General features: G+C 32.8%; 5 protein-coding genes across 9 annotated transcripts; 4 read left to right on the top strand and 1 right to left on the bottom strand.

Annotated features, from left to right (window-relative positions):
- Positions 1-1238: 1238 nt before the first annotated feature.
- On the top strand, positions 1239-4440 carry LOC105801868 (glucan endo-1,3-beta-glucosidase 11). Of its 2 annotated transcripts, none has more exons than XM_012633204.2 (4): positions 1239-1439; positions 1535-2655; positions 3074-3256; positions 4249-4440. In XM_012633204.2, the coding sequence occupies exons 1-3, from the start codon at positions 1388-1390 to the stop codon at positions 3143-3145; spliced, it is 1245 nt and encodes a 414-aa protein (XP_012488658.1). In that variant the 5' UTR covers positions 1239-1387; the 3' UTR covers positions 3146-3256; positions 4249-4440. The 2 variants fall into 2 exon arrangements, with proteins under 2 accessions (XP_012488658.1, XP_012488659.1); XM_012633205.2 differs by having other exon boundaries at positions 1241-1439; positions 3077-3256.
- A 3093-nt stretch (positions 4441-7533) lies between these two features.
- Positions 7534-11235, top strand: LOC105801873 (polyadenylate-binding protein-interacting protein 11). Its single transcript, XM_052623274.1, has 11 exons — positions 7534-7743; positions 7954-8354; positions 8755-8862; positions 8954-8998; positions 9075-9147; positions 9221-9333; positions 9427-9486; positions 9586-9633; positions 9722-9790; positions 10621-10682; positions 10838-11235. The coding sequence occupies exons 2-11, from the start codon at positions 7980-7982 to the stop codon at positions 10893-10895; spliced, it is 1011 nt and encodes a 336-aa protein (XP_052479234.1). The 5' UTR covers positions 7534-7743; positions 7954-7979; the 3' UTR covers positions 10896-11235.
- Positions 11236-14280: 3045 nt separating this feature from the next.
- On the top strand, positions 14281-17846 carry LOC105785041 (polyadenylate-binding protein-interacting protein 11). 4 transcript variants are annotated; one of them, XM_052623271.1, is made up of 11 exons: positions 14281-14360; positions 14638-15038; positions 15437-15544; positions 15636-15680; positions 15757-15829; positions 15903-16015; positions 16112-16171; positions 16271-16318; positions 16406-16474; positions 17232-17293; positions 17448-17846. In XM_052623271.1, exons 2-11 carry the CDS (start codon positions 14664-14666, stop codon positions 17503-17505), a joined length of 1011 nt encoding a protein of 336 aa, XP_052479231.1. In that variant the 5' UTR covers positions 14281-14360; positions 14638-14663; the 3' UTR covers positions 17506-17846. The 4 variants fall into 4 exon arrangements, with proteins under 4 accessions (XP_052479231.1, XP_052479232.1, XP_052479230.1 ...); XM_052623272.1 differs by having other exon boundaries at positions 14308-14431; positions 15440-15544; XM_052623270.1 differs by having other exon boundaries at positions 14308-14431.
- A 1079-nt stretch (positions 17847-18925) lies between these two features.
- Positions 18926-20973, top strand: LOC105801875 (protein IQ-DOMAIN 16). The gene is made up of 3 exons (XM_012633213.2): positions 18926-19418; positions 19501-19740; positions 20400-20973. The coding sequence occupies exons 1-3, from the start codon at positions 19149-19151 to the stop codon at positions 20757-20759; spliced, it is 870 nt and encodes a 289-aa protein (XP_012488667.1). The 5' UTR covers positions 18926-19148; the 3' UTR covers positions 20760-20973.
- A 594-nt stretch (positions 20974-21567) lies between these two features.
- LOC105801871 (protein CANDIDATE G-PROTEIN COUPLED RECEPTOR 7-like) lies at positions 21568-23287 on the bottom strand. Its single transcript, XM_052623269.1, has one exon. The coding sequence runs from the start codon at positions 23115-23117 to the stop codon at positions 21807-21809; it is 1311 nt and encodes a 436-aa protein (XP_052479229.1). The 5' UTR covers positions 23118-23287; the 3' UTR covers positions 21568-21806.
- Between the last annotated feature and the right edge of the window lie 1728 nt (positions 23288-25015).

Here is a 25015-nt window from a genome sequence, read left to right as displayed (position 1 = left end):
AGACAACAATGGTGTGCATGCGTGTACACGCAATAATAAACTTTGACGTATTGAAGCAACGGCTGAGATCAGCCCATCAGGGATGATTAAGTAAAGTGGGGCCACCGAAAGCGACTTCCTCTCGCTTTTGCAGTATTGCTTTGTATGGGATGCGATGCCACGTATCGAAGGCCGTTTATTTGTCGTATTGTTGTGTATTACACATAAAGCCAAGTGCACTGAATAAAATAATAATTTCTCGAGTAAAAAAATATTGTTAATAACAACCCTAAAATAATAAAAAATAAAGTGAAAGCTGAGCTGACCCATGTGAAGATTGTCGGTCAAGTAACCTTTACCCCCACAAAAACAAAACGACACAATCATTAAAAATAAACCATTACGAGGTTTATTTCTTAATTAAACATCACTTAAAATTATTTAATTAAAAACAAGAGTTAAGTGAAATGGTAAATTTTTTTTACCTTAATCAGTGATCGAGAGCTTGGTTCTCGTTCTGAGTATGGAACAGTTATAAAATTTTTAACTTAATGAATCTATAGTATGCTGAAGGTTAGTTACTGGACTTGTTCCAGTAGATACCTTACAATTTATATTTGAGTTTATAATTGCCCATTTTAATAATGTCATTTTTAAAATTCGAACATGTATCTTCTTTTAAGAGTGTAGCATGCCTGATTATTACACCTAACACTTGTTGGATAAAACATTATTCGAGAAAAAAAAACTATAGTGAAATCACTATTTACGGAGTTCTAATAAATTTTTGATATACCATGAAATAATTAGAGAAAATCTTATTTGTCATTCTCCTATTGAAATAATTGCAGAGTTCTAATAGATTTTTCCTCCGATTTTTAACATTTTTAATTATATTTAAAAAATTTAAGAAAAAACTAAAAATAATGAAGGAAAATCTGATTTATCATTCCTATTAAAAAAGATTAACTCAATATATACATTAAAGCTCTAGAACTAATAGTAACCCTGACCTCTTTGGTTAAAAAATAAAATTATATTTTCAATTCCTCTTAAAAATTAATTTTAAACCCTCCAAAAATTTTAATTTATATCCAGTTTTTAATCAAAATCATTCGATTTTTTAATGGAACAATCATGGATTGTTAGTGAATAATCAATCATATCTTTCACCTTTAGTGACAAATGATAAGACTAATCACTGTCGCTAAAAAACTTGATCAACACTCAAAATATCAAAACCTCGTCTTATATAATCAAACCTTATTTCAATTCTCCAATCCCGGCGCAGACTTAGCTAAGCCCCACCATTGCTCTACTCCACTGCTCTTATCAACTTTCATTGAAGAACTCTTATTTTGTTTATCTTCTTCATCACATTTGGCCACCATTTTACTGCTTTGTGTTCATGGAGTTTCATAGATTCTTCTTTTATGCTTCAATTATTCTTTCAATTTCAGGTACTGTATAGCTCACTCTCTGTTCTAAATTTCCGGGTTGAAGTATAATGGCATTATATTGCTGATTTTCATTTTTTTTTTGTTGCTTGTTGTAGTTTATTTGTTTCCGATAATGGCGAATTCAATGGGGATCAACTATGGACAAATAGCAGACAATCTTCCGTTACCGGAAGATGTGGTTCCGATTGTTAAATCCATCGGAGCGACCAAAGTTAAACTCTACGACGCAGATCCCAAAGTACTCAAAGCTTTCGCCAACACCGGCGTCGAATTCATCGTCGGCTTAGGCAACGAATACTTAGACAAGATGCGAGATCCGGCCAAAGCCCAAGCTTGGGTGAAACAAAACGTTCAATCCCACTTACCGGCGACCAAAATCACCTGCATCTTCGTCGGAAACGAAGTCCTCACTTTCAACGACACTTCTCTTTCCAACAGCCTCTTGCCGGCGATGCAAAGCGTTCACACAGCGTTGGTCAATCTCGGCCTCGACAAACAAGTGACCGTCACGACGGCACATTCCTTATCCATACTCGAAACCTCATACCCACCGTCGTCCGGAGCATTCCGTGAAGATCTGGTTGATTGTTTAAGCGAAACGTTGAGCTTTCATCAAAAAACTGGGTCACCATTTTTGATCAATGCGTACCCTTTCTTTGCTTATAAAGGAAATCCCAAACAAGTTCCATTGGATTTTGTTCTTTTTCAACCGAACCAAGGCGTTATCGATCCGGCGACGAATTTGCATTACGATAACATGTTGTACGCTCAAATCGATGCCGTTTACAATGCTTTGGCTTCGCTCGGGTACAAGAAACTAGCGGTTCATATATCGGAAACCGGGTGGCCTTCAAAGGGAGATGAAGATGAGGTCGGAGCTACGGCCGATAATGCGAAGAAATACAATGGGAATTTGATTAAATTGATGTCGAAAAAAACGGGGACTCCGATGAGACCGAATTCGGATCTTAATATTTATGTTTTTGCTTTGTTTAATGAGAATATGAAACCGGGTCCGACTTCGGAGAGGAATTACGGGTTGTTTAAGCCCGATGGGACGCCGGCTTATTCTCTTGGTATAAGTAGCACCAGCAATGTCGCCGGAAGTAATACGACCACAGGTGGAACTAATGGGAAACCGTTGTCGCCGATTCCGACGCCGCCATCTACTCCGACGAGTTCTTCCACTGGTTATTTGTCTATTTCTCCCGCAACGGTAAGTTTTTTGGTAAAGTTTCAAAATGTTAGCTGATTTCTGTCATTGGTCCTGTAAATTTTTAAAAATTTAAAATTTAGTCCTTTTACTTTTATTTTCAAAATTTAAAATATCCGTTATACAAAAACAGGTAAACAAACATTTTTTATGAATTTTCAATTCTCAAATTATAAAAAAATATTCTAAAAATATATAAAATATCTAAATTTCTTAAACTTAAAGCAAAATGACAAAATTTAATATGTCCAATAAATGTAAGGACTAACGGCAGAATTAGACCAATAAAATTTTCACATATTAACTATTTAGATTGCACATTCATTGTTACTATTTATGACAAAACTTCAAATCGGGGCTGCCATTAAAACGTTTTTCTTGAATTTTTTATATTTTTATTTTAAATATTTTTGGTTGATAGCAGGAAAGATACGAGTTCGCGGGGACCGTGCTGCTTACTGCTTTGATATTAACTAAAATGTTGTTATGGTGACGGAGTCCAAGTCTTCTTTTTTTTATCAAATTTAAGGAAAAAAAAAAAAAGGTGGCAAATGGAGAAGGAGATATTAAAGAGAATATGAGGAAGCTTCGTTCTTCGAGAAAGGTAATTTCTTTCTTTCTTTTTTCTTTACATCTACGCTAACACCGTCTCTATGTTCTCGTCCCTACAAAATTGTCACAAATTTAGCTCTCTTTATTAAAAATTTTAACTTAAAAACTATAATAGTGATGTATGACGCGTCATGTGTGTTTTATATTGATATATATGAATTAAATTTTTACAGTAGAAATCAAAGGTAAATCTAGGGGCTAACAGGAATCTCGACCCCCTTAATTTTGTAAATTTTCTTTCTAACTTTTGAATTTTGAAATTTTTATTTTAACATTACAATTAGTGTTTAAAAAATGAAAATTTGTGTTTGACCCCACAATTGTTCAAAGTTCTTTTTAATTTGATAAATTAATACAAAGTATTATCTAAATATTAATTCTGAGAAAAATAAAGTATAATAATTGTAATATCTATGTATAAATAATTATAATATCTAATACAAATTTAAAAATATTTTTTGTAAGGTTTGAACATGTATATTTTATACAAATACCTCAGCCCTCTTATCAATAATTCTAGCTTTACTATCGTAGAAATGAATGAAATTTTTATCAAAACAATTAGTTGCGTTATAATCTAACCTGTAGAGATTAATTTATCTACTTTTCTAGTAGAGATGACAAAATATAATTTAATTTCTATTACGAAAGCCTTCATCATATTTTTATCATAACAAGTTAATCTTTTTTTTAATTGAATTGATGTCCAATTAATTCACTCACAGAGTGGGTGTTTTATGGTCTCTGACTAATGGTGTTTTTGGATGGGCGGTGGCTATGGTGCGGGGAAATTTTTTACCTCATAACTACAATAACTAATCTCAACATCACTACTGTTTTTAACATTATTGGAGATAAATATACTGTCCATAAAAAACACCTTTAAAGTATTTTTTGAACATAGTTTGGGGTTGCTTTTGAACTTTTTAGTTGGCATTCATGTTTCCGTCTTTACCTCTTTATCTTTTGGTGGTTTGTTGGCAGGATATTAGGTTTGTTGATTGAGAGAGAAAGAGAGGAATCGCATCTTTATAGTGTACAACTTTTGGATAATGATTCTTAATTTTTATTACATTTAATTATTATAATTTTTTTCCTCTTATGTCCCCTCCTAGTTGTAGTGACCAAAATGTACCATGTTTGAGATTTTTATATATCTATTTAGCATTTATCTAACACCAACCACCTAATATTTTCTGATTAAATTTATATTAATAGGATATTTAAATTAAGTATGAAAGTTGGTAAAGGTATGATTTTTATATAGAAAAGGTGCTTATAAGAATCAAATTCCAAGAAAAGAGAACGGTTACTCCTTTTCATGTAAAGGAATCAAGGAAGACAGCATCCAATCAAATAGAATTTACTGTTCAATCCTTTTTTTTTTTCCTTTTTAAATAGAAACAAGTGTTACAAAATTTATAATTATTTAGTGGAAATATTTTTATGTTGTTTGTAAAATTGATTTTTTTTCAAATTTTTTTCAATAATGTTATCTGAAGATATGACAATGGCTTGATTGGTGGTAGCAAAAGGACTCTCCTTTTTAAGTTGGTTCTAGGTTGCGTCTGTTTGTATCGGGCCCCGATTGGGTTTAGTGAACCTTTGGTTTGGGCCTTGTGTACATGTCATGCTAAACAATTTATGGAAAACCATTCATAGAATAATTATCTCGACTGCATCACCAATGTAAGAGAAGTAGTTATGTAAGGTGGTTTTTATGGTGTGGGGTCCTCAACAGAGTGAGGAGCGATAGAGATGGGAGAGCAGGGAATGGGTCGTGATAACGATTGATGATTCTTCTATTGCAAATAAACTAAAAAATATTTTAGATTGGTTATAGAGAGGTCATTAACTTTATTTAAAAAGCCTCACGTCAACAATCTATTAATAAATTGACGAGTTTTTAATAGTAGTGACCAATTTGAATAATTATCTTAATTAAAATGATTAAATTGACAAAAAAAATAGAATGACCAAAATATGAACAACGCTATTTTAAAGTGACTTGCGATGTAATTTACCCAACAATTTCTTGTAATGCTATTGTATCTTTTGTATTTAACTCTTTATATACATACAATGAAAGTATAGGTGGCATCAAGGGAACAACAAGCACAACTGTTGGTCTTTTATTGATTTAGGTTATGTTTGATAAACCGAAACATTAAATACTAAAAAATAAGCGTTGAATCTAAGTTGTAAATTTTGTTTTGTATATTAATTAAAATTAAAACCTGACATAATTAGATTATTTGATAAACAATAATATAATAAAATTAAAATTATTCTTTATTACGTAATAAGTAGGTCGTATCTATTTATCACTTTTCTCACAGCTTTTGCAGACGTATTTAAAATTATCTTAATTAAGTTTTTAAAATGTATAAATTCTAATTAATAAAATGATTTAAAAGATTATCTCATGTGAAAAGAAAATCCAACTAACCATGATGTCATTTTATCAAATTTTGCATAACTGGGTCCTAATTGTTAGTGTTAAGAGAGAATGTCAATTTAGTTTATAATTATTATACTTTGGCCAGCATGGCTTTGGTTGGACTCCATGCTAGTAAAATGGATAAATTGCTTATTTCGTTTTTATTTCTAAAAATAATTATTTTATTTTATTTTATTTTAACATAAAAAACTGTTTTGTCTTCCTAAAAAAATTAATTTAATTTTAACTCTCCAGTACAATTTTTTTACTTAAAATTCCTTTTCTCAAAATAAAAAAATCATTTTCTTAAAAAGTAAATTCTTTTATCATTGTTTTTATCCACAAAATTTGAACTCGAAACTTTACTTAAGGGTATCAAACTTTTCACTATTCGATCCAATGTTTATTGATATTTAAATTTATGTTTATGTCGTGATTTTCTCCCTAAATCATATATATTTTTTCATTTTGGTACTTTATTTTTGTTTCGTTTGGTATTCATAGGCCAGATCAGGTTGGCTTTGAACAAGATCTATGCGTGGCATAAACATCGAATATAGTTTACTCAAGCCCAAATATAAAAAAATAGATTTTAAATTTTATTTAAACCCGTAACCAATTTTAACTATCAGTTTATTAATTTTTCAAACATAAGCAACTTAATATATTTTTCAAAATTTACTTTTTAGTATAGTATAGTATATTAAAGTTTTCTAATGACATTAATAACATGATATATAAATGAAATAAGTCATATCCAGTGAAAAATTTTATAAATATTATAATTAATAAAGGATACGAGTGGAATGGTAATGAATTTGTATTTTAATAATATTAAACACATGTTTGATTAATTGTTCTTTAATTGTTTTGTTTAAATATGACAAAAAAGTATGAAACAACAAAAGTGACATAATAATATTAATTATAAACAAAAGTGACATAATAATATTAATTATAATTTAAAAGAAGATATATTTTTGTAATTTCATAAATGAATTGGTGGTTTGGTTAATAGTAACACCAACTCAATAAAGTGTTTAAATAACCGTATATATTATATAAACTTAAAAACAAGTCGAGTTTAGGTTTTGACAATTGAAGCTCGGATCCATCCCATATTTTAAGCAAGTTTAACTTTTTAATCAAGTCCAATTCTCGAGGTTAAGATTATCATCCAAACTCTCTCGAATTACAAACCGAACCTTTAAGTTCATGAGAGTAACTCGACTAAAAATCACATTAAACTTCGATTAAATCCTAAGTAAAGCTTGATTGGACATGTAAAAATTTCTATCAATATTTTTACCTTCCATAAAATTGGAGCCTAAAAGTTCACTTAAATTCATCCAAGTCCTCACAATTTGACAAAACCAAGGTTGGTATTTAAATATAATTACTGTAATAGGAAATGGAATATAAAAATCAGGGGCTCTTCCAAAATCCAAGTCAACATTTCCTTCACAATACCTTCAAAAGAAGAGAAAAACATTTGCTTCACAACAACTACTCCGTAAAATTCGTATGAATTTACCGAAACACCCCCTCATCGACCGGTCCAATTGTCCATAGTTTTAGGACACCAGTACGGAGGGACAGGTACAGCAGGTAAAAAAAAACTCATTGTCCAATCACCACTCGACACCTCATTATACAAATGGATGTAGCCTAAAGAACATCATCACACATACATGCATATTTAATCGCATGTCATACATGGACATGAATATTCATTTATTTATTTATTTTGAGATTATTATTATTATTACATTTCACGTTTTCAACAAACAACCAAAAAATTATTTTTTTTAAAAAAAATTTAAGCTCAGCGTTTATGGAAGGCATCATCATTTGACGTGTTTGTTTTATTTTCTCAGATAAATCACTGTGAAACAGTGGTAGAAACAAAAAGAGAAAAAGTAAAAAATTACAGAAACTGTCAGAAATAGGAAAAAAAATTCCTTTTTCTTGACTATCAGACTCTGTTTTATTTTGCTGTTAATTCATTTCAATTACGTCTTCTTCGCGGTGATCTCGAGGTGGGTTTCTAGTTTTTTTTTTCATCAATGGAGATTATTGTAGCTTTAGCTTAGTTTCTGAAACAGATTCTTATATAATTATACCCAACATTTCAAAACTCTATTTTTGCTTTTAAAATTTCTCTGTTTGGGTTTATAAATTCTGGGTTTTTATTTTTGTTGTTGATCAGTTGCTAAAAAAGGGACTTTTCTTTTTTGTTTAAATAATAGGGATAATCTAATCTAATCATCAGGCCATGGCTGTTGTTGAGAATGCTTCGAATCAAGACACGGCGGCTGCAACAGTGACGTTAAACGACCAGGATCAGTCAAAGCTTCGGTCAACAACCGATCTGAGCTTACACGACAACGAGCAAGGGTTGTACAACAAGATCGGTGGAACCAACGGTGGTGGTGGTAAAGATGAGCTTGGGGATAGTTTCAAAAGAGATATGAGAGAGTTACAAGAACTGTTCTCTAAGCTTAACCCCATGGCTGAAGAGTTTGTACCTCACTCGTTTGTTAACAATGGACTCAATGGTGGGTTTCACACTAACAATATTGCTTTTCAAAACAACAATAACAACATCTCAAGGAATGGTAATGCTAATTGCAATGGTGGTGGTAAAAGGGTATGTCACCAAAACCCCCAGTTATTTTCATTGATGCTTAGTGTACATTTTGTATAAGGAAATTGATATGCTTTGTGGGTATTATTGCTGTATTGGTCTTATGTTTGGTAGGGTTGGTTCTTATTTTAGGGTTTTTTTTTGGCTGATAACTTAAAAAAATCGAATTATTCAAGTTCCTGTGATGGTCTCACCCTATATCCAATGTACAGTAACTACATTGTGTATCTGTTTTCTCAATAACGGGGAAGATGAAATAGGATTTAATTGAACAAATTTGGTTGAGTGGGGGTTGTCCTTTTATGTTATGTACATTTTAAACTGTACGAAAGCTTAAATTCTGAATATTAGCGAAATTCCGTATGATATCATGGATTTTGTTCATTCATTTCATTTTTCTCAGAAGAAAAATTTAGGTCAAGGGAAACGGAAATCGAACAGCAGGACAAGTATGGCTCAAAGAGAAGAGGTTATCCGTAGGACTGTTTATGTGTCTGATATCGACCACCAGGTATGTTTATATATTCAGCATTTTCAGCTTTGTTTGTATGCCGCAATCAAATTCTTCTGTTTTGGATTTGTCATCTCTTGTTGGGATGCAGGTCACGGAGGAGCAGCTTGCCGGTTTATTTGTGGGTTGTGGGCAGGTGATGTTATTTTCATTGCTCGTCTTTGCAGTTTTATCAAAAACAACCTATCTGAATGTACTTTTTTCTTCTGAAGGTGGTTGACTGTCGCATATGTGGTGATCCTAACTCTGTACTTCGTTTTGCTTTTATCGAGTTTACTGATGAAGGTGATGTTCAACCATGGTTATTTGTTTCATTCTTTAGTGGATAAACATGGTATTTACATTCTTTACTATGCAGAAGGTGCACAAGCTGCGCTGAACCTGGCAGGAACTATGCTTGGATTCTATCCAGTTAGGGTGCTGCCTTCGAAAACAGCTATCGCACCAGTTAACCCGACATTTTTGCCGAGGGTGAGGCTGATTGTCGTAAATATATTATACTAGAACTTATTACATTTTCTTTATGTATTCGGCCCGTTAAAACATTTGTTATTTGGATTTCAGAACGAGGATGAGCGTCAAATGTGTGCGAGAACTATCTACTGTACAAACATTGACAAGAAGGTGAGAAGCTTTTCTGCATTTTATAATGTTGAATATAAAAACGATCCCGATTGCAAATAACCCTTTAAATTTTTTATTATATGATTTTACATACTGCAGGTTACTCAAGCTGATGTTAAACTCTTTTTCGAAACAGTCTGTGGGGAGGTTTGTTTAACTCTGGTGTTCTGTTTTTACTATTTATTACGACAAAACTTATCGAGATGCATTTAAAGGGAGTACTTGTCTGATGCAGGTTTACCGCCTGAGGTTGCTTGGGGACTATCAGCATTCAACTCGCATTGCTTTCGTCGAGTTTGTGATGGTAGTTGTTTTTTTCCTCTTCATTCATGCAATGTGACTGAACAACTTTTCCCTTGTTTATCGAGGCTTTAATGAGGTATACAAGTGCATGACCTTTAGATCTGAAAATTTTGGCTAGCCGGTCAGTATTCCCCTTTGGAAGAGTGCATTCTCTTGTGAGCTGTGGTTTTTGTTTTCGTGGATTAAATTCAAAAGCAAAAAACTCGATTGAACTGTTGAATTCTAGTATAGTAGGTGGTACTGCATAGGGTAAAAGTACCATGGAGGCCCTTGTACTAGGAGTTGGATTTTATTTTGCTTCCCTACTCAAAAAATTGGCAAATTAGTCCCTATTTGTTAGATCAAAGAGCTAAGTGGCCTTTCTGTGAAAAATTTTATCCATTTCTACTGTTAAAAACTAGTCCATGGACATTAATATAAGGTACATGTGGCTTGCTATGTGGCACTGTCTAGTTATTCTGTTAGTTACGCTAGTTTCTAATAGTACAAATGAATGTATTTTGACAAAAAAAAACTAATTTGCTTTTTGGTTTAACGTAAAAGGATTAGTTTGTCCATTTTCTGGGTAGAGGAGGCAAAATGTAATTTGACTTCTAGTATAGGGGCCTGCATGGTATTTTTACCTACTGCATAGATAACACTCCTCGGAGCTGTGGATTTTGTTCCTCTGTTTGGCTTATTGAACCTATGTTGGCTTATTGGAAAAGTTATTGGTGTTTCAACACGGGTTTAAACTTTGGAAGTGATATTTAATGCCTATTAGTCATCCCGAGATTGGGTTACCTCAGTGTTGATGAACGAAAGATTGAGTTCTCTCGTATTCACCTGCAGGCTGAAAGTGCGATTGCTGCTCTCAACTGTAGTGGTGTGGTTCTGGGATCATTGCCTATAAGGTCAGATTCCCGATTCTCCCATCAGTTGTCGTAATGATATATTCTCTCGGTTTTCTTTTTTTTTTTTCACCGTAATTTCTATCCAAATATCGATAAAAAGTATATATATATATGTTGCCTTTTAAGTGAAAACCTCGGGTGTTGTGTATGAACAGGGTCAGCCCATCAAAGACCCCAGTTCGGCCACGAGCTCCTCGCCTTCCCTCGTACTAAATCATTCACTCCAAACTGATTTTAGTTCCAAGTTTATATATATATTTAAATACATACACAGCCATGTAAAGATGTTTCCCCCGGTTGCTCTTGCTGATCTACATATATATCGTCCACTGCTGCTATGTTTCGGCATCTTCGTTTACCATAGGAGTCTTGTCTTTTGTTTATCCACGCACGCAACTTTGCTGTACATAGAGAATTCTGATGGAACTTCGAGACTTCTCGAACAATGTTATGCATTATTGCTCTCTAATCTTGGACAGAATTTGACACTATCTGGTAATTAAAGACTGTGTGAATGATGAAGTGGTACTTTTAGTACACATTTTTTGAGTTATTTCTACTCATGGATGATGCTTTTCCTTTTGGATGTTCTTCTTTTACCAGCATTGGTTCAAAGTTAGCTTTGTGTTGTGCTGCATTTTCAAGACATGACATTGCATTACTAGGTAATGTCCAAATAATGACTGGTTCTGAACCGGTTATTGATCAACTCAGTGAGTTGAATGATTACCACAGATATTTGAAGCATACTAAGAAAAGGCATTTTCTTTAAAAAAAAATTACACTTATAGTCATCTAATTATTGGTAAAGTATTTTTTGATTAGTAAAGTTATAAAATACTCATTTATCTATTTGATTTTTATTATGGCTAATGAAAATATGAGATGTCAGTTTTTAAATTTGGTAAAATAGCAATTTTGATCACTAACCCATTTACTCTTTAAACGAGTAGTGAAGTTCTTTGCATTCATCGGAGATGGTAAACAACGATGGAGATCACAATGACAAAAGTAAGTAGCTTAGTTGAACTAATATTAAACGGTTCAAGCATGAACCTTATGAAATCAATATCCAAGATCTAATTATTTTAGCCTTTAGCGTTCAATTTTGGTATTTTTTAATTAAATGTAGTTGATAAGGGAATCAAAATTGCAAAAAAAGATTAAATTAAACAATGCATAAAAGTTGAGTGTTAATTTTTTTATAATCAAAATTAAATTGACACAATGTATAAATATTTGAGGATTAAAATTACAATTCTGTTCATCTTAAAAGTTGGCATAACCTGTTAGCGGCCAAAAAGAACAAATTGAATAGCCAAAAGAAAATTTATTAATAATTGAGTAACCACTAACATAGTTTACCAAAAGAGAAACATCAACGCTTGTTCATCTTGTAGACCCAGAAAACATGGGAAAATACAAAGAGGTAGGTAGGGCCGTGACCCCCCTAAAATTGAAAATTTACAATTCTAGCCTCTTATAAATAATTAAAACTATGCTTTGCCCTTAAAATAAAAAAAAATCTACTTTAATCCTTTAAAAAAATAATAAAATCATAAATTAATACATAATAAAGTCCTTATTATCACATCTCAAAAATTTATAATTCAATTTTTAGCACTGAAAAAAAGTTCTCCATCTGGGCATTTTGTTTCCATGCCAGAAAACATAGAAAAACCTAATCCCTGTTTCCATCTCTGCTCTATTTGCTGCTCATAACACGTGAAACCAAAGGGGTTCTAATCTGTATGCAAGCCATTAAAGCTCTAGTTTCTTCTTTCTCATGTTATCTTGTATACTTTAGCTCTATTACAGTTGTTAATGACAAATATATGACGGTGCCCCATGTGTTTTTTCACATGGCACTCGAAAAATCACCTATCCTTTTGCAGATATATATTGGAGCTCGTACTGTTCCATAATCTGCAACAAAATGATGACGATGATGGTCACCATCACCATCACCGTTACTTTCTCTTCCTCTCTATTATTAATATATCCCTTCGCTTTCATCCTATCGCTTGCATTTTCACCATGGTAAACAAAACACCGACCTCGTGGTTGTCAATGGCGAAAAGGGCTTTCGGGTCTAATGCTATACATAACGAGAAAAAAAGCTGCAGAACAAGAGAGAAAAGATGATGGCTATTTAAATGGCCTCATCAACGTAAACCCAAAACCAAATCACAATCCATTGCAGCTGTTAACATCGTTAGGCTTAATTGCAGAGCTTCCAATAACGCCATTGTTGGTGAAAAAAACCAAGCTGCCATTGTCATTCAAACAGCTTTTAGAGGCTACATAGTAAGTGAAAGATTCTCTCTCTCTATATGATTAACTGTTTATTTAGTGTTTTTGATGAAATTTTTTTTGTGAAAGGCAAGGAAAGCATTGGGAGCATTGAAAGGGGTAGTGAAGCTTCAAGCTTTAGTGAGAGGGCACAATGTGAGAAGGCGAGCAAAGGTGGCACTAAAATGCATGCAATCTTTGGTTCGAGTTCAAATCGAGTGCTGCTCCATCAACAACGAGCGAGGCTTTCATATGAAGGATGTAGAAGGGCCATGTTTATTGAATCAAATTCATCGTTGGAATCTCCATGTCTGCAAGATGTTCGTAGTAGAGAGTCCATCGTAAGTGCTCTAACTTTTTTTCATTTGGTTTTACTGTGTTCTACTTAATAATTTTGGTAACGAACGTCTTCAGGTACTCTTTTAAGATTAATTATTATATACTATATGTAGTGCAGCACAAATATATTTATCATTTACGATTTTAGCATTGAGTAAAACTTAATTCGATTCTGAAAAATCGAAAAAAAATTGAAGTTCGAGTTAATTGAATTGAGTTGAATTTTATGATTGAATAACTCAAATAATTGGAATAACAGGTTGATGTAAAAACTCTTTTGGTAAGCTGATATCTCTCAATAAAATTACAAAAAATTTAAAATTAATTTTAAAATTCAACATATTTATAAAATTTTCAAAATTTATATATTTTTAAAAATTATAAATATTCTAAAAATTCTAAAAAATACATAAAGAAATTTAAATTTTAAAAATTTCTAAAATAAAATTTTGAATACCTAAAAGGTTAATTAATGGTTTAAGTTTATACTATTAAATTTTTTATTTAGATTTGAAAAAGTTTTCAAATATATATGGTTTCAAAGCTTTAATATGGGATTAGTTATACTGTAACAATATTTTAATTTAACTCGATTAAACTTGACTCAAATTTCATTTCATTCGACTTGATTCAAAAAAATTTCAAATCAAATTAAGATGATAAAATAGGACTTGTGAACTCGAATAATTTAAAAAATTTTTACTCGATTCGATCGAAGCTCAACTCTAATAAATTGAATAATTTAACTCAATTAACATTGGTACAGTTGAAATTAAGAGAACGTGATTCCACTCTAATTAAATACGTATTATCATTTAATTTAAACGTTTAGGATAAAAATATAATGGGCCAAACGGGGCCTGGACTCAATTTACAACTAATTTTCATGCGGGCTCAAATCCACCCAAATGGTACATTTTATTGTTAAAAAAAATTAAAATTTAATTATAAAAATATTAAAATAATGATTTATATTAGCCTGACAAAAGACCTTATTAGAATCATGCTAATTGTTTGAAGGCTCAATTAAAATCCTTTAAAGTTTAGGTATGGATTTAAAATGCTAATATTTTGCTGTTAATTCATTTCAATTTCGTGTTCTTCGCGGTGATCTCAAGGTCGGGTTCTAGTTTTTTTTTTCATCAATGGAGATTATTGTAGCTTTAGCTTAGTTTCTGAAACAGATTTTTATATAATTATACCCAACATTTCAAAACTCTATTTTTGCTTTTAAAATTTCTCTGTTTGGGTTTATAAATTCTGGGTTTTTATTTTTGTTTTTGATCAGATGCTAAAAAAGGGACTTTTTTTATTTAAATAATAGGGATAATCTAATCTAACCATCAGGCCATGGCTGTTGTTGAGAATGCTTCGAATCAAGACACGGCGGCTGCAACAGTGACGTCAAACGACCAGGATCAGTCAAAGCTTCGGTCAACAACCGATCTGAGCTTACACGACAACGATCAAGGGTTGTACAACAAGATCGGTGGAACCAACGGTGGTGGTGGTAAAGATGAGCTTGGGGATAGTTTCAAAAGAGATATGAGGGAGTTACAAGAACTGTTCTCTAAGCTTAACCCCATGGCTGAAGAGTTTGTACCTCACTCCCTTGTTAACAATGGACTCAATGGTGGGTTTCACACTAACAATATTGCTTTTCAAAACAACAATAACAACATCTCAAGGAATGGTAATGCTAATTGCAATGGTGGTGGTAAAAGGGTATGTCACCAAAACCCCCAGTTATTTTCATTGATGCTTAGTGTACATTTTGTATAAGGAAATTGATTTGCTTTGTGAGTATTATTGCTGTATTGGACTTATGCTTGGTAGGGTTGGTTCTTATTTTAGGGTTTTTTTGGCTGATAACTTAAAAAAACTGAATTATTCGAGTTTGTGTGATGGTCTCACCCTATATCCAATGTGCAGTGACTATATTGTGTATCTGTTTTCTCAATAATGGAATAGATGAAATAGGATTTAATTGAACAAATTTGGTTGAGCAGAGGTTATCCTTTTATGTTATGTACATTTTAAACCGTACGAAAGCTTAAATTCCGAATATTAGCGAAATTCCGTATGATATCATGGATTTTGTTCATTCATTTCGTTTTTCTCAGAAGAAAATTTTAGGTCAAGGGAAACGGAAATCGAACAGCAGGACAAGTATGGCTCAAAGAGAAGAGGTTATCCGTAGGACTGTTTATGTGTCTGATATCGACCACCAGGTATGTTTATTTATTTGGCATTTTCAGCTTTGTTTGCATGCTGCAATCGAATTCTTCTGTTTCAGTTTTGTCATCACTTGTTGGGATGCAGGTCACGGAGGAGCAGCTTGCCGGTTTATTTGTGGGTTGTGGGCAGGTGATGTTATTTTCATTGCTCGTCTTTGCAGTTTTATCGAAAACAACCTGTCTGAATGTACTTTTTCTTTCTGAAGGTGGTTGACTGTCGCATATGTGGTGATCCTAACTCTGTACTTCGTTTTGCTTTTATCGAGTTTACTGATGAAGGTGATGATCAACCATGGTTATTTGTTTCATTCTTTAGGGGATAAACGTGGTATTTACATTCTTTACTATGCAGAAGGTGCGCAAGCTGCACTGAACCTGGCGGGGACTATGCTTGGATTCTATCCAGTTAGGGTGCTTCCTTCGAAAACAGCTATTGCACCTGTTAACCCAACATTTTTGCCAAGGGTGAGGCTGATTGTCGTAAATTTATTATACCAGAACTTGTTGATACATTTTCTTTATGTATTTGGCCCGTTACAGCATTTGTTATTTGGATTTCAGAACGAGGATGAGCGTCAAATTTGTGCGAGAACTATCTATTGTACAAACATTGACAAGAAGGTGAGAAGCTTTTTTGCATTTTATAATATTGAATATAAAAACGATCCCGATTGCAAATAACCCTTCAAAATTTTTTTTATTCGATTTTGCATACTGCAGGTTACTCAAGCTGATGTTAAACTCTTTTTCGAAACAGTCTGTGGGGAGGTTTGTTTAACTCTGGTGTTCTGTTTTACTATTTATTACGACAAAACCTATCGGGATGCATTTAAAGGGAGTACCTGTCTGATGCAGGTTTATCGCCTAAGGCTGCTTGGGGACTATCAGCATTCAACTCGCATTGCTTTCGTCGAGTTTGCAATGGTAATTGTTTTTTTCCTCTTCATTCATGCAATGTGACTGAACAACTTTTCCCTTGTTTATCGAGGCTTTAATGCGGTATACGAGTGCATGACCTTTAGATCTGAAAGTTTTGGCTAGCAGGTCAGTATTCCCCATAGGAGGAGTGCATTCTCTTGGGAGCTGTGGTTTTTGTTTTCATGGGTTAAATTCGAAAGCAAAAAACTCGATTTAACTGTTGAATTCTAGTATAGTAGGTGTTACTGCGTAGGGTATATCATGGAGGTTCTTGTACTAGGAGTTGGATTGCATTTTGTTCCCCTACTCAAAAAAAGGGCAACTTAGTTTCTATATGTTAGATTAAAGAGGAAAGTGGCCTTTCTGTTAAAATTTTTATCCATTTCTACCATTAAAAATTGGTTAATGTATATCAGTATGGGGTACATGTCGCTTGCCATGTGTCATTGTCTGGTTATTTTGTTAGTCATGTCAGTTTTTGACAGTATAAATGAATATATTTTTTAACAAAAAGAACCAATTTGCTCTTTGGTTTAACATATAGGGACTAATTTGTCTATTTTTTGAGTAGAGGAGGCAAAATGCAATTTAATTTCTAGTATAGGGGCTTATTGAACCTACGTTGGCTTATTGGAAAAGTTATCGGTGTTTCAACAAGGGTTTAAACTTTGGAAGTGATATTTAATGCCTATTAGTCATCCCGAGATTGGGTTACCTCAGTGTTGATGAACGAAAGATTGAGTTCTCTCGTATTCACCTGCAGGCGGAAAGTGCGATTGCTGCTCTCAACTGTAGTGGTGTGGTTCTGGGATCATTGCCTATAAGGTCAGATTCCCGATTCTCCCATCAGTTGTCGTAATGATATATTCTCTCGGTTTTCTTTTTTTTGTTTCACCGTAATTTCTATCCAAATATCGATAAAAAGTATATATATATCTGTTGCCTTTTAAGTGAAAACCTCGGTGTTGTGTATGAACAGGATCAGCCCATCAAAGACCCCAGTTCGGCCACGAGCTCCTCGCCTTCCCTCGTACTAAATCATTCACTCTGAACCAATTTTAGTTCCAAGTTTATATATATATTTATTTAAATACATACACACCCATGTAAGGATGTTTCCCCCTGTTGCTCTTGCTGATCTACATATATATCGTCCACTGCTGCTGCTATGTTTCGGCATCTTCGTTTACCATAGGAGTCTTGTCTTTTGTTTATCCACGCAACTTTGCGGTACATAGAGAATTCTGATGGAACTTCGAGACTTTTCGAACAATGTTATGCATTATTGCTCTCTAATCTTGGACAGAATTTGACACTATCTGGCAATTAAAGACTGTGAATGATGATGTGGTACTTCTAGTACACATTTTTTGAGTTATATCTACTAATGGATGATGCTTTTCCTTTTGGATGTTTTTCTTTTACTAGCATTGGTTCAAAGTTAGCTTTGTGTTGTGCTGCATTTTCATGACATGACATTGCATTACTAGGTAATGTCCAAATAATGACTGGTTTTGAACCGGTTATTGATCAACTCAGTGAGTTGAATGATTACCAGAGATATTTGAAGCATTCTAAGAAACGGCATTTTCTTTAAATAAGTATATATACACTTATATCAATAATCACTCATTTGATTTTTTTTCGGTCACTAATCATTAAATGACAAATGAAAATATGAGGTGTTAGTTTTAAAATTGGTATAATAACAATTTAACTATCAACATTTATGTAATGTGTTAATTTGATCTTTAATTTTAAAAATTTAGTGAGTGAATTGTAAATTCTCTACGTTTACAGGAGATGCTAAAGAATGATGGCGATGACAATAACTGTTAAATGATTCAAGCATGAATCTTATGAAATCGATATTTTCAACCCAACCCAATGATGGAGAATCAAAGTATCATAAGTGAAAAAAAACAGTAAAAGTGAATTATGTTTTTGGATATTTTAGTGTTTTTGAGTTTGGTATTTCTTAATCAAATTTAGCTGATAAAATTGTTTGATGTTTTTAGCTTTGTAGGCGGAAAACGAAATTTAAAAAGGTTAAATTAAATAATGTGTAAAAGTTGAATGTTAATTTTAGAATCAAAACTAAACTAAAACAATATATAAATATTTGAGGATTAAAATTACAATTATGTTAATTTTAAAAATCGACTTAACCTTGTTTACGAGTAACTGTTAGTGACAAAAAAGAATAAATTGAATAGCTAAAACAAAAAAAAATCCTCCTTTATACTTTTTTATTATGAAATTTTAAAAATTTATAATTCAATTTTGAGAGGAAAATTCTTTCAATGCGAGAACATAAATAACCTAATCCCTGTTTCAATCTCTGCTCTATTTGCTGCTCCCAAATGGGGTCTGCTCTGTGTGCAAGCCATTAAATGCTCTAGTTTTTTCTTTCTCATGTTATCTTGTGTACCTTAGCTCTATTAGAGTTGTTAATGACAAATATATGATAGTGCCCCATTTGTTTTTTCACGTGGCACTCTAAAATACACCTATCCGTTTGCAGATGTATATTGGAGCTCGTACCCTGTTCCATAATCTGCAATAAAATGATGATAATCATCATCATCATCATCATCATCACCACCATCACCATCACCTTCTCTTCCTCCCTATTATTAATATATCCCTTCACTTTCATCCTATCGCTTGCATTTTCACCATGGTAAACAAAACACCGACCTCGTGGTTGTCAATGGTGAAAAGGGCTCTCGGGTCTAATGCTAAAGATAACGAGAAAAAAAGTTGCAGAACAAGAGAGAAAAGAAGATGGCTATTTAAATGGTCTCAACAACGTAAACCCAAAACCAAATCACAATCCATTGCAGCTGTTAACATCGTTAGGCTTAATTGCAGAGCTTCCAATTACGCCATTGTTGGAGAAAAAAACCAAGCTGCTATTGTCATTCAAACAGCTTTTAGAGGCTACATAGTAAGTCAAAGATTCTCTCTCTGTATATAATTAACTGTTTATTTAGTGTTTTTGATGATTTTTTTTGTTTTTTTTGTGAAAGGCAAGGAAAGCATTGGGAGCATTGAAAGGGGTAGTGAAGCTTCAAGCTTTAGTGAGAGGGCACAATGTGAGAAGGCGAGCAAAGGTGGCGCTAAAATGCATGCAATCTTTGGTTCGAGTGCTGCTCCATCAACAACGAGCGAGGCTTTCATATGAAGGGTGTAGAACGGCCATGTTTATTGAGTCCAACTCATCCTGGGAATCTCCATGTCTGCAAGATGTTCGTAGGAGAAAGTCCATCGTAAGTGCTTTAACTTTTTTTCATGGGGTTTTACTATGTGAGTTACATTAGCAGTTTAGCACTCTAATTATAGTTAACAATTTTGGTAACCAACGTCTTTAGGTACTCCTCTAATTACGGTTTGCGGATTGAGTAATTTAACTCAATTGACATCCTTTGTGTTGAAATTAGGATGACATATTTTGCGATTAAAAATTTGGGCTAAAGATGTTATGGTCAAGTTAAGCCTAAGCTCATTTCAAAAATAATTTTTATGTCCGCCGAACCAATCCAAATGGCTCATTTTATTGCTAAAAAAATGAAAACATTTTAATTTAAATTTAATTATAAAATATAAAAATATTTTTTATATATTTATATATTTTTATTATTACTAATCAATAAGATGAATTGGAGTGAGGTTACCGGCCAATGAACTGCTCTAGTTTGAGGGTTTTGGTTAATTTAAGAAGTGTATAAAAAAAATATGATTTATATTTGGCCGACAAAAGGTCTTATTAGAATCATGCTAATAGTTTGAGGGCTCATTTAAAATGCTTTAAAGTTTAGGTATCAGTTTAAAATTTTGCCATAACTTAGGGATGTATGGTGCAATTAACCCATTAAATATATGCATACGCAAAATCTTAATTAACGTACTATAATTATTTCCTTTCAAGACATTGGATAAAGATGAAAAAGAGGTCGAAGAAGCAACGAAATGGCTCGATCGACGGAGGGCAACAAAGCAATGGGAGAGTCACAATAGGGCTTCCATTGATAAAAGAGACTCCATTAGAGAGCCTCTGCAATTACGTTTAGCCAGCCTTCGGTGTCTTAAAGAGAAATCATCGTACCACTCGGCAGCAAACAGCCCGAGGTTGATGATGGTGCCGAATTATATGGCGGCCACGGAGTCTGCGAAGGCTAAAGTGCGGTCCCAAAGCACCCCAAGCCAAAGGCCGGGAAATGCAGAGAGGGCTGGTGGGGGTAAAATTTCTCCACGTTCAACTTCTGATCTGAGGTGGATGAAATTATAAATTGAGACATTTTGATGTCTACTTTTCATGGAAGATATGATTTAACCATTATTTATGTAATTTGAAAAATTGAAATTGGAAATTACCATATTGAGAAGTACAATATTTTGTTGAACAAAAATTGAAATCTCTCCTATCTTTTTCAATTTCGAAATTGGTCTCTCTAAAAAATTCAAAGCAATTTATCCCTATTAATTTCAGAAATGAGCAACCAAGGGCATCACGACATTAATGTTTTTCTTTAATTGTACATGATTTTGATTGATATAATACTAAGTTTAGTCTTCAAAGTTTAAATATTTTATCAATTTAGTCCTAATTTAACAAATTTATCCCACAATATTTGTGTAAATGTGTAAATGACAAAATATGTAAACATTGAAAGCTAAAGTTGTTACCATACCAATCGAAATTATGTATAATTGACGGAAGGCATTAACGGCATGATTAATTGTCCTTAGTAGCTACTTCGAAATTGGTAGAGATTAAATTGCTCTAATTTTTTTTGAGAGGGACCAATTAGCTCAATTTCAAATTTGAGAGGGACTGGAGAGGCAATCCTCTGTTTTTTTACTAGGATCTTGGCAAGTCCATGAACAACGCAGGGATGAATTTACTATAACAAGCAACATACGATTGCTACTATAGGATAACATGACACAATTATATGAAAATTTATTTAACATTAAACTAAAAATTTTAAAAAATTATACAGATGAGTACCTTAAACACGAGTATTACTAAAATATATATAAACATAAAACAAAACCAACATATTCCCATAATGATTAATTGAATAAATATGGAATTTGAACAAAAAATATAGCATTATTTATTTATTAGTTACACAAGCTATCAAGTTCACAAACGTGCATCAAAGTTTAATATTATCCTACCAAGTAGATCAAAAAAAGAAAAAAAAAGCATAACAAGTAAAGAAAAACAAGTATATGAATCATCGAAGTTTAAGAATCTGGGTTTTACCTCAATGTCCCAATTGTATTTGCTAACTTCAATCATTGTTTATATTGTTCTCGATGATTGGTTTCACAATTCAAACTCATCTTCAAGCTTCAACTGCTCTGCAGCAGCCTCTTCGTCTTCACCATCGATGGCAAAATATGGGTTATGCGCCTCTGGCTTGAATTTATACCCAGTAAACACATAAAAGGCAAGAGTGGCCAATTCTCCGGCCAACACAGCGGTCCATAGATACTTATACGAAGTAATCGTCTCCAAAGCATAAACCACAACACGAGTGAAGTAAATATAACAGATCACCACAACGTAATACTGCCTAAACAGAGTCAATTTCATCAAATTCACCGCAGCTTTCCCATCCGTTCGAGCCGCCTCACGCAGGTTCTTAATCGACCAAACGATAGGGAACAACACAGCGCAACAACAAATAACATCAACAAGCAAAAACAGTTGCTTCCATGTGACCCTATCTTGACCAAAAGGGGAGGCCTCATCGATGACGACTTGGGCGATGTTAGCAACAACTTGAAGTGGAATCACGATCATTAAAACCTTCTTTTCTTTGTCCTGCAAATAAGGTTTCAAAAACGACCAACCGGTGCCGATCAAAACGATGAGCGTGAAAAGCATGATCCCTTTCAAGAAACTGAAGATGTAAAACAAAACATCCCAACCATGAGCACTTCCGGTTCGTTTGATATAAGATTTATCCTCGGCTTCAAACACGAGATTAAAGGCTTTTAAAACAATGACGGCAAGCATAAAGAAATGGATTCGGAACACGGTGAGTCGTTTTTTGTAAAGAAAGTAAACCCAAATCCCTGCGAGACTGAAATAAACGAGGGATAAAAGGAAGTAAACCCTAGGGAGAATCGTTTTGCCGGCGGAGAGATAATCACGGCTATTTTGCTTCCCTTCAAGATTGTACATCGCCGATCGGACTGTCATCGATACTTTGACTTGAGTCAAACAATTAGCGAAGAGTAGGGTGTACTGGTCAGCGTTGTTTACTGGGAAAACGGCGTTGACGCTCGTTTTCCCCTTGAGAGATTCGAACCTGAAGACGACCTTGACGAGGTCGGAATCGAGAGCGCACGTGACATGGTGGTCATTGAGTTGTTCAAGCACGTGGAACCACGTGTCGCGCGTGCAGAGGAAGAATCCGATTTTGTTCAAGTCGAGGTTCTTGCCGGAGAGATCGATCTGAGAGAGGTTGAGTTCAAGGCGGCCGTTGTGAGTGAATCCGAACTCATCGAAAGGTATTATGGGTCGGACATCGGATCGGATCTCCGTGAAACGGATCTCGGCGAAACCAAAAGAAACAAAAAGTGAGACCAAAAGTAAAAGCAACAGAGAACGGCAGGTCATCATCGCCATGAAAAAAAAAAGGAACTTTTCACCGTTGATCGGAGAAAAAAAATCAGATCTACAAAGAGAACTAGATCTACTCCGTTTTTTGAATTTATTTTCTCCTTACTTTGTTTGCTTCGGCCAGCCGGGTCTTTTTGGTTGGCTTTGAAATGTTGACTTCTTATATTGGTGTTTGTACAAAAGGATTGATTATTCAAAATTTAGAATTGTTCAATGTTAGAATTTGGACTGATTTTTCGTATAGAGGATTATTCAATGCTACGTTAAAATTACTAAATTAGACGTTGTTCGTGTTTAAAAAAAGACTTGTTAGGTTTAAGTATTATTTTTGAATATTAGAAAATATTAATATTTTTATCAAAATTAAATATGATTATATTTGTTTGAAAATTATTTTCCCTAATTTTATAAAAGAAATTATTTTAACTCTTTATTTAATTTTTTTATTCTTTTAGCTCTTATACTAGTTTTTTGTCAAATTATCTTAAAATATATGGAAAAATTAATGTTTGTTGATATAGTTGAATGACATGTCAACATTTAACTATTTTTTAAATTTTAAAAATATTTTTATAAATTTTATACATTTAAATAATTTTAATGATTTTAAATTTTAAAATTAATCTTTATAACTTTTTAATTTTAAAATTTTAAAAATTAATTAAATGTTGACGTATCATCCACGTAGATGACACGTCAAGAAAATTAATAAATGTTAACTTTTCCATTTACTTTGGAGTGATTTGATAAAAAGTGAAAATTTAAGGCTTAAAAAGACGAAAAATTAAATAAATGACTAAAATAATTTTTGTAAAGTTGGAGGCATAAAATCATCATACCTATTTTTATTGTAGTCATCGTGGATAATTCTAATATTTTATATTAATTTTGAATGTATTTTAAAAAATTAATATGTGTGGAATGACTAAAATGATAATTAAAAAGAAGTAAGTTATATCAAAGTTATTAAATTATTAATAAGTTTATGTTTTGGTCATTTAATGTTAAGAAGTTTTAAAATGATCACTAAACTATTAAAAAGATTATTTAAGTCATTAGACTATTAAAATCACTGTTGTATGACATTCTTTGTCAGCACTATCTCTGTACCAATCAAAAGGTCCTATTCTCCTTCTCTTCTATGGTATAATTTTTTTATGAGACAACTTTGAACGTCACAAATTTACAAACCAGAATCCAAATAATTTTTTCTTCGATCTTTGACAGTGGCTATCAAATTAACTTGGATCCACCATACCTATCATTAAATCGGTGCTTGGAGCTAGCTAATTAGGCTTTTAAAAAAAGACTGAACAACTCAATAATTTAAATAAAAATTTTTTAATAGTTAAGCGGCTAAAATATTAACTTACTAATAATTGAGTGACTTTAAATGTAATCTCCCCTTAAAAAAATGAGTAATGTTGTTGGAATGGGGAATAACGGTAATTTTGAATGGAGGAATTAACAAACTGATGACTGATAAGCTAAGCTACCTTCATTGATTGGTTTACTGGAAAAACCAATGAGTTTAAATTATATTTTTCTTTTCAATTAATTAATTAATTAATGCAGTCTCCGCAACGTGAAAGGTTCGGACTTCGGACAGGATGTTTTTTCTTTTCTTAGTTTGGAGTATAAAAATTATAATTAATTATAAATACATGTTTAAATAATTATAAAATAGAATTAGTATAAAACACAAGAATCAAAATATATAAAGAATCCACAAATTATCCGGTTTTAATTTACAGAATTTTGCTTTCAACTTGATTCAAACATATACCCTTTAACAATTAAATTATGCTTTAACCATCAAAGCTAATCCTCGACCTCAGTTAAAGCTACACAAACTAATAAATAACGTATAAATATAAATAAAATAATTTTTAAAATTAAAATGT

The sequence above is a fragment of the Gossypium raimondii genome, chromosome 11 (assembly GCF_025698545.1).
Source record: "Gossypium raimondii isolate GPD5lz chromosome 11, ASM2569854v1, whole genome shotgun sequence".
In the NCBI taxonomy this organism is placed as follows: domain Eukaryota; kingdom Viridiplantae; phylum Streptophyta; class Magnoliopsida; order Malvales; family Malvaceae; genus Gossypium; species Gossypium raimondii.
Note: the sequence above shows the minus strand (reverse complement) of the source record. Positions and strands in the feature narration are given on the sequence as shown.